The 9,864-nt window shown below is 36.8% G+C and overlaps 1 protein-coding gene across 2 annotated transcripts; it reads right to left on the bottom strand.

Moving 5' to 3' along the window:
- Positions 1-274: 274 nt before the first annotated feature.
- LOC124410918 lies at positions 275-9,634 on the bottom strand. Of its 2 annotated transcripts, none has more exons than XM_046889648.1 (15): positions 9,178-9,634; positions 7,212-7,382; positions 6,808-7,012; positions 6,454-6,650; positions 6,134-6,368; positions 5,839-5,998; positions 5,462-5,693; positions 4,611-5,400; positions 3,767-4,491; positions 3,418-3,599; positions 2,923-3,318; positions 2,505-2,680; positions 2,183-2,430; positions 1,835-2,098; positions 275-1,679 (listed from the first exon to the last, which is right to left on the bottom strand). In XM_046889648.1, the coding sequence occupies exons 2-15, from the start codon at positions 7,349-7,351 to the stop codon at positions 1,505-1,507; spliced, it is 4,125 nt and encodes a 1,374-aa protein (XP_046745604.1). In that variant the 5' UTR covers positions 7,352-7,382; positions 9,178-9,634; the 3' UTR covers positions 275-1,504. The 2 variants fall into 2 exon arrangements, with proteins under 2 accessions (XP_046745604.1, XP_046745603.1); XM_046889647.1 differs by having other exon boundaries at positions 7,212-7,386; positions 9,182-9,634.
- Between the last annotated feature and the right edge of the window lie 230 nt (positions 9,635-9,864).

Here is a 9,864-nt window from a genome sequence, read left to right as displayed (position 1 = left end):
CTGAAAAATTAACTCTACCGATCGACTGTACATATACGTATATTTTGTATTCACAATTACCATATAAATTGAAAGACTGTCTGTCCAATTCCTATGACACATAAATAAAAGGTAATTCTTGACACAATCGTACATGAAATAAATAACTTAACCGTTCTTTACCGTCTTCTTATTCTAATCTTTAATAACACTATGTCGAAGAGCGTACTGTAATTACAAAGTTAAATATCATACTGCGATGCTGCACCGTCAATGTAAGGTAAGGCATGTTTTCTTAGCTTTTCAAAGTCCCTGGGCACTTGGTGCTCCGTCGATAGTGATTAGCTATTATACTAAAATACTATGATGTTTAAATTGTGTATAGTATCGTTATTGTTATTATTATTATTATTATTATTACTATGATTTAAAGGTCTCTGAGCCTAATGTAATGTATATTTCTATACTGTAGGTACGTATTCAATCATAAAATTATCTAATAGTGCATTCACCGAGCGAACAGAAGCCTTGGTAACTTTGTCCGGTCAGATTAAGTTATTGTGTAGATGGTACAGCTGCATGTGTGTTACAGGCCTGTGAAAAGTGGATAGATGAAAAAAAAGGTATCTTGCAGAATTCAATGGCGTGTAGAATAAATTGACCATGTTTTTCTTTCTGTCTTTCAAAATTCTATCTACGAATCACTCATTCAGTCCTGTTCTTCAATACCAGGAGGCACAGTTAAATTATTATTTCTTTCTCATTTCGGACATTACCTAACAAATAGCACATTATAATTTCAAGGTAAAAATTATTGTTTGAACAAAAAATCTTACCTATTATCTGAATATTATAATAGCTATTATTACATACTGTTATTGTGGCATTTGTTCAAAATCGTTGATTTAAAACAGATCAATCATTCTTTTACAATTAATATCTATATTATTAAGACTTTCTGAGTCGCTATTGCAGGGATCAAAGTAAAACACTAGAAGAAGGAAAACGGTGGAGAAAACGAAACGATAACAATTGCTGCTAAAAATAGAACAAGAAACTAGTGCAAATCTGGCCTAATAAAAACTTTCATATACTTGTTGATTCGAATTGTAATAAATTAGATACTACTACTATAGCTCCACGTTGTTAAATGGTATTCCAAGTTTAAAGAGGAAAAAGAAACCAAACAAGTACCCTGGTTTGTGTTTCATCTAAATCGATTGTTGACAATTTGATAGATACAAATTGGTTTTTGAATGAAACGGATAAAATTACGTTACGAAAAATCAAAGAAAAACTAAGAGATAAAAGAGATGGAAAGAGAGAGAGAGAGAAAGAGAGAGAAGACAAACAAGTAACTCCATTCCTTCCCTACTATGTATAGATATACAATATTATAATAATGGAATAATAAATATCACAATATTAATTTCAAATTTTATAATTATAATAATAGTAATGAATTCTTTTACTAGGGGGTGGGAAGTTGGGGACATAATGATCAATGGATTCGATTTAATAAGCGTTATCGTTTGTTCAGGGTGTTCGAGAAGGATCTTAAATGTGTTCGCAGGTCAGATACTTGTGACAAAATTTCTTCAAGTACATTGCGTAGCGCAGTGAGGTCAGGCATCTTGTCGCAAGATTCGATGTTCAATAATTCAGTGAAGTATCTTTCCCATGCAGCCTTTTTGACGTACCTGAAAATAATGGACAATGTGACGTTGATCATAAATTCAGTTCAAAGTCAAGGTAAGAAATACCCATTCAAAACCATCAGCTATTCATTAAGAGTGAGAAGAAAAAAAATGTCGACCTTTCAAGAACGATACTTCCATAATTATCAGTTATTTACCTTGGTATTTTCGAGTTGATGAACCATCGGCCATTATTATTTGATACGCGCATATAGTTGCCGAAAAGTAGGCAGTGACTTGAGGCGGCTAAACAATATAGATCGGTTTGATAAGTCCACGGTTTTCCAGTTTGCATTTCGATGCATGTGAAATCTTCAGTTTTAATAACGTGAGTAAATTTTGTCGATTCGGGAAACAGACTCATATCAATACTACAGCCAAAATCTATTAGCTGTATAGTCGGTCTAACGTCATCCGAAGGTCTGCAGAAACAAAACGTGGAAAGTTGAAAGAAACATGTTTTACTTTGATGTAAAAAGGCGACAGGAATGAGAGGATATACTCACAGATGCATAAGTAGAAAATTGTCCGGTTTTATATCTCCATGTATGATTTGACATTTGTGCAAATACTCGACGATTTGCAGCATTTCAATTGTAAAGAATATTGCCAACGGCTCTCCCAGTTGTTTGCCAGTAGCTAATTTCACCTGATTCGCCACAGCGAGGAGAGTCCCATATTTTGAAAATTCGGAAACGAGAGTGCTTGCGTTATTTGCAACGTAAGCTGTCGTTATGTCCATAAATCCGCGAAGCTGAAGCACAATAAATGCACATGAAACTTGTTTCAAAATATTTCGGTATTATTTATCCTTCGTACTTTACTTACCATGTGAGGATTCGTTAAGCGAGCCTTTATTTCTCTTGCAATATAATACTCCCACACCCAGGCAGGTTTTTGCGTTTTCAAAGCAACTGCCTGACCAGTTTGAAGGTTTATACCTTTATACACTGTTCCATAGGTTCCTTTTCCAAGGCACTTTTCTAAATCGTACGCTTCCGTACCTATAGAATGTATGAAATGAATAAATAAATAAATATGCACGTCATACTTTTTACGCATATGAAAGTGGTTATTAACTGTCACATGTTTGAACAAGAGCTTCCAGATTTATCATTCATTAACATTTAGAACTTACAAACTAAGTCAACTAAAGATCGGATTTCTCACAAAATTATCTAAAATGATGTATTAAATATCAGTCCACTAGGAATTTAGTATTCGAATTATGAATGAACAGACTCACCAAACGTCACCATAGTAGAAGGCACAAATTTATTTATATTCGAATCCAATTTGGTATATCCAACTGCATGATGTGGCTGTGGGAATTTGATTTTCCTCAACAAGCCGGTTATCAAGCCTTTGTCGAATGGGTTAATATCCCCAGTAGGAAGTTCGAATGTTTCCTCCTCAACCTCCTCCATAGGTTCATGTTCTTCAAACTCCATAGAATCATCATTTTCAGGCTTAAAAGTAATCGCCTTACGAAGATCGCAACTGTTTTTTATCTCGGATGTTATCTGATCCACGTTACGCTGTACAGTTCGCGGACTCTGGGCATGAACGGCTTGAATTTGAGCTCTCATTTTTTGCTCATACGTTTGATTCGCCGCAAGCAAGTATTCTGTCGATTCCATGTCTATCATTCAACAAAAAGAATTTCAATCATCTCATGTACTAAAATTAAAGAATTTCAAATTATAGAGAAATAAGTTGTTTCTCGAATTCCAGTACGCACCTTGATTTGTTGACTGCTCTTTTATAGGTAATAAATCTTCCCTTGTTAAAGTAAACCCTAGCCCAGGAGTTCTCGTCTGAGCGCCACTGCTTCCAGAGGAACTTGAGACATACTCTCGAGTAGATTCCATTATGACGCTCAATTTATTTTCTTCGCCTTCGCAGCTTCGTGTTTCAGTTGGTCTGTGTGTAAAAAGAAGAATGACTGATCGTTAGTAACCAAAATGACAGACTGGTGAAAATAGAAAATGAAATTTTGTATATCTAGAAGAGTGATTAACCTTCTTCGTTAATCGAGTAAAAATAACTCATCGTTACAATAATGACATTGATCATACTGAACAACGTACCCTTGAGAAGGTATATCATGTTCCTGGAACTGTTGCGTTTCCTTGCCTCTGTACGATTGCCTAAAATGGTTGGTGATTGGCGTCGAAGCTGTCAAATGGTTGTTGAACGCCTGTGTAAAGCAAGTTTCATTTTCACTGGCCAAAGGAGTGATACCAAGGCTTTCGTCGATGTATAAATTGTCCTGCTCAGATTGTTTGGGGCCAGCCTCATCCTCCAAGGGACCGTTGTAGTCGACGGAAATTGCATTCTCTTTGTCCTCAGCCCCTTCTAAGTACTTGAGATCTCTTCGATTCATTCCCGGTGATTTAATATAAGGCAATTCAGACGGCATTTTATATGGCTTACTAGATTCCAAGTCGGGATCTATGTAAGGTGTAAATTGAACCTGTTTCTGAGGCTGAACTCCATTGGCATGTGTCGGTGGTGACCCTATTGCGCTATGATACGATTGATAACCAATGCTACTGTTCGCAGATATATTTCCATAAATGTGATGATGTTGCTGGTGTTGCTGGTGTTGCTGATGTTGCATGTGAGTTGAGGGATGATGTTGCTGTTGTTGCTGTTGCTGTTGCGTAGAAATACTGTGTTGTTGATGGTGCTGTTGATGATGATGGTGCTGAGGTTGTTGCTGTTGATGATGTTGCTGGGGTTGAACATGTTGCTGCATGTGTGGTGGTGGTTGAATATGTGGCTGATGCTGAACGTGTGGTTGATGATGCGGCTGAAAACAATTTTTAAAAAGAGTGTATAAGCTAAAATTCCGCAATTACCTAGCAGCAAAAAAACTCAACGTAATGGTTTACAGATGTAGCAACGACATATTTAGTTGTATTACTTTACCTGCATTTGGTAATGGTAGGCATTATGATAAGCGTGATTCCCGTAAGGTGATTGGTGTTCAGGACTCGTGTAAGTAGGTGGGTAGTGTTGATGATTTTCTTGGTCACTGTACGGTTGCAAATTGTACTGTTGATGGTGTTTGTTCCCAGTAATCGCATGTTGAGTCATGGAGCTGTCCATATGTATGTCGAACACAAGTTTACTTCTCGGTTCTACTAAACCATGATTTATTCCGTTTCCAGGCATAGAAACAGGACTGGCATTTTGATCAGGTGAATTCCAGAGGTCCTGCACAACGGACATCGCCTCTTTTGTATTTACAGTTATACTTTGCCCCAGCAAATGTTCGACGGGGTTATTTTGCCCTGCAGACCTATGATGCTGAGTCATATAGCGTGAGCTGTGAATTTTCTGTTGCCTATTTAATTCGGCTTCCATTCTCTCCGCTTCGATTCTCTCAGCTTCTATTCTTTCAGCTTCTATTCTCTCCGCCTCCAGCCGCCGTCTCTCTAGTTCCCGCTGCTCTGCCTCAAACCTTTGTCTCTCCAGTTCTCTCTGTCTCTCCAGTGCTCTTTGTTCAGCCTCCCTCCTTTGCCGCTGGATATGTCGTTGCTGCTCCAGTTCACGCTGCTCCGCTTCTTGCCTCTGTCTCTCTAACCTTGACAATTCTTCCGACAATCGTTGCCTATTTTCATCGCTGTCCCGATGATTATTTTGCTCCATTTCATATCTCTGATTGCCTATTTCACACTCTCCTTTTGGATTACTCTTTTCTAAGCTCTGCTTCGCTCTACGAACAAAATCCAATTAAACTTAACTGCCCAGTACAGGGTGAAGCCTGTAAAACTTACCTCTTCATGTATTTCTGCGCCCTAATTTCTTCCATACTTAAATCCACGTTGTCTGCGTACACTAGGTCTTTGGGGTAATGCACCTTGCGCATAATGTCCGAACTTGGCGGGTCTGGTACAAAAACAGGTACTTGTAAATGTTCATGGTACTTGCTTCCATCAAAGAACGGCGTATGATTCGGAAATAGTCGCAATTTATCCATATCGTTTTCACTTGGATGATCCTCGTGAACTGAAATCAGAAAAAATATAATGCAAAATTGAGAACTGTGTTGCAAAACCGAAAAACCAACTAAAAAGCGAAATACATCGCCAAGTTTTTCATGGCAATCATAAAGGAGAAAAATAAATCAAAAGAGCACTGTGAATTTTGTTACCCTTAAAAGATGTTTTAATTGTCGAAGGTATCAATGGACCTCTCTTAGATGCACTGCTCCAGGGTCCAGGTTTTATAGAATTCTCTTTATGCACGCTTTCCTCTATTGGCACATGATCCAGAATGCTAGAACCTTTATGCTCAGTCCCGGGCAGATCATCCTGGGAATGAAAAGGTATAAAACAAAACTATATTAAACTGCAGTAATTAAATTATTTGAATAGCAATACGAAGAAAGAAAAATTCTTTTCCTTTAAGCAAAGACACAATGTAGCCAAACGAAGTTACAAACTCACCTGGTATATGTGGATCCTGGCATTTTCTCTGGATATTTCGCTGGGATTGTAAACCTGCGGCACAGAACCTGGTAAATAATCACGCACTCTCTGTCCAGTTCTAATGCTGCCAACTTTCTTGCCTCCCCTAATGGCTCGCAACGAACTGAACGCTTGACGTTGCTCAGCTAATGCAGCAGCTCCCCGTTCATCACGATGTCCAAGCATCTTGCGAGCCACAGCAAGTTGGAAATTTCTGCGCGTCAGATGAAAATAAGTAAACAATAAAAGAATCCTGTAAGTAAATCAAGAAAGGCAAACAATCAATTGTTTATCCATACGTTTGGGCACAAGTGAGTTCTTCATACGGCTGAGCATGCGCAGCCACTCCCATGGAATAAATTTCGTCTGCTCTTTTATAGTCCTCATTTTGCTCAAACTCAAAAGCCCACGCTCTGTACATGTCTGCGACCATAGTGCCGATTCCGTTGTGGTGTAAAAGTTGGTAAAGTTCAAGGGGATTTTTTTGCATACTTATCTGAAAAATACAACGCCACAGGCTCAATTGTTAGACCTTTTTGAAAATCAAAAATTTATGGAGTCAAATGCACTCGAACATGGCAGACTATAAAATTGGCGAGTACTTAACACTAAAACAGATAGCAAACAATTTGAAATTTTTGTAATCAACTCACATAATTAATCCACAATCTTATAAATCTACGATCCTGATGATATTTGGTTTCCTTCTCAAAAGTTGCTAGACATTGCTGTAATAGCCTCCCAATATGGGAATCATGGCCGCTTCTTGGGAAGCTTTGTTCTACCCATAAAATATATTCGTACCAATTTTCCAGTGGGTCTTCACCTTGGTAATTTTTGATGGCCTCTTCATACATGCTGTAGAGATTTACTACATATTAGTGACACAGGAAATTTAAGCAGTATATGAAATTAACTTAAAAAATTGAGCAGATTTGAATTTTTTATTACACAACACAATAATATCACATTTGTTCAAAAATCAAAGTAGCCAGTGTACAACAGGCAGTAATAATCATTAATTGTCAATAACGATTTAAAATTAATAATCACTCACTGTTTCTCTTGTTGCAGCATCTGTTGCGCATCAGAATCTTCCTGAGCACGTAGAGCTGTTCCTAATTGTGTAGCATTTCTTCCGTGACGTAACGGTTGAATGTTCTCTTTGCAGAGAGCTATCACGGTGGCAGGATCCATCGTTTTCTCTAGGTTTTGCTATTCGGTCTCCCTACCTATTACAATCATAATCGAAGAAGAATGCTTTTCAATTATCTGTTTGAAAACCTAACACTTTTTTTTTTTTTTTTTTTTTTTTATTCCTCCAAGAAAAAGGATTTACAATAGAGCTCGAAACGAGTGTTAAATTTTTTTTAAATAATTGAAAATGAATGACAGTGGAAGTTTACATACAATTTTTATAAAATTCATATTCGACAGAAGACAGGCATATTAAATACAAGACTTAATTTTTCATAGTTGTTATCTTAAGATGTTTTGCTAAGAATTTTACCATGTTCCATTTAACGTTAAAGTAAAGATAATTCTCGTTTGAATAGTCGAAAAAAGTTGTGCTATGGATTTATGAAGGTGAATACGTTAGTGGTCAGCCACTTTGAAAACTAGGCCCACTTGACGACCATCCAGTGATTGTCCGTTATTGAACTAACAATTGGTCGGCTACAGGTATTTTATTACAACAAATTTATCACCTACCAAGTCATTAAGGAAGTACTCACGTTTTAAAAGTATACATATAAACTAACGAAACAACATGCATAATTTTGTAAAAAAAATTTCTAGTTAATCGTCAAGTTGTATCGTTACGGAAGTATACGTCTAATTCTAACAGTAGGTAAAACAACAGAAAATGACATAAGTGGTTTACCATTAACCTGAGGTCAACATTTAAACAATTTACCCTACTTTATTTTTAACATGCATTTAGTACACAGTAATTTAATATGACAAAATTTCAGTAGTATTTCGGAATCAAGATGGAATCTGTACAACGGAAGACAAAATTTTAACCAGATTTTGTATTCTCATATTATTTGACAACGTAATTATTGCAAGAAAATTTTATACTTTCAAGAATAAGTGAAAAAGGTTGATTTTTCAAGTACATATTTCTTTTATTGTGAAAAAAGAATGATTTCTGTTTCAACATTTGTGAAAAGGTTAAAAGATATTGCTATAAAATTTGTAAGTACACAATATCCACTTATGAAGAGCCCAATTGTATATAAGGCTAAAATTAGTAACGTTATTGTAACAATGCCTGTTTAGTAAAAATGGTTATTTCGCACCTTTGGGAACGTCTGAAATTTAACAAACCATGATAAATAAAATAAACTCATATTTTGCAAGGCCAACTCATTAAAAGTCATTCCAGCATTGCACAATAATGATTTTTATCCCTGATATTTGATTATGTCAACGTTACTAACGTCAGCCTCAAAACTGATTATACATACATCTATTGCGACTTACAAATCACAAACCCAGAATGGTAAATATAGGATGAATCAAAGCGCTGATTTTCATCATTTAACAATCAAGCACCATGCAATTGTAAAGACGTAAATATTCGTGAAAAAGTATAGTTGTCCCAATGAAGACTCTGAATTTTTGAGGGGTTACTAAAATATCTGATTTTGAAATAAGAATTGAAATAAACTATGCCTTTGAATTCGAAAGTTTCTATAAAATAAATAATCTCAATTTGCTCGCGATTTGTAAGTAAATTGTTGAAAAATATAATCTATCTAATCGAATGTATGGTTCGAATTCAAAAAATTAAGAACACTATTGACATTCCAGAAATAGATCGAGGCAAAACACGATGTGCTAATTGTTCGAGAAAAAAAGGAAACTCTTTCAGCATCCCGTTTAACTGTAAGAGTAACAAGAGGTGTTTCCTGACAATTACAAAGTGACTGTTGCCCTGCAGGGGAAGGGAACGCCAAGGGTACCTCAAATAAACGTTATTTTTGAACAAAGAAGGGGCAGCTGCAATAGAATACTTACAGCATCGTATCCTCGGTGATGTATTTCTCTCGTCGTAAGGTGAATGCGGAGTGAAATATTTGAAATGAGTACCAACGGCCTTTCGTCGAATATGTGTTCAATAAGGACGCTCTTCCTTATATCCGATCGGTTAGGTTAGGATTAGTTGCGCTCAACGGCCAGCGAGCCGTCCGTCCAACGGAAGCTGCTGCTCTTAATGCATCAACATTCTACCAACGGTTTTATCATCTCAACCGTCTTCTGCTGTGGGTTACTTTCAAAAATGCAGATCATCGCACGTTTGGTTAATTGATAAGCAACTGAGGTTCCGCTGAATATTTCAATTTACGAATAACCCTCGGTACTTCATAGGCCCTTAATATCTGCTTGTTTATCAAACTTTTCTTCCTTTTAATATTACACTCTTCATGTATCCGCTACTATTACGTATATGTGTTGGGGGTGCATACATAAAAAGCACGGATCTCCCATGAGAAAGGGGAAATTAGGTATGGCATTGAATAACGATATAAGTAGACCGAAGACAGCTAACCCTATGGAGACCTTAGTAGAACGTATGCAGCTCCCGTCGATAAAGAAGGTACCGGAACACTAACATGGCTTCTTATGGCCCCCGGTTCACTTACCCTCCGAGTATTGATCGCGAAAATTTACCCAACAGTAATCCTTTACATTCGTTCATC

The sequence above is a fragment of the Diprion similis genome, chromosome 10 (assembly GCF_021155765.1).
Source record: "Diprion similis isolate iyDipSimi1 chromosome 10, iyDipSimi1.1, whole genome shotgun sequence".
NCBI classification, from domain to species: domain Eukaryota; kingdom Metazoa; phylum Arthropoda; class Insecta; order Hymenoptera; family Diprionidae; genus Diprion; species Diprion similis.
This window is presented reverse-complemented; position numbering and strand designations above follow the sequence as displayed.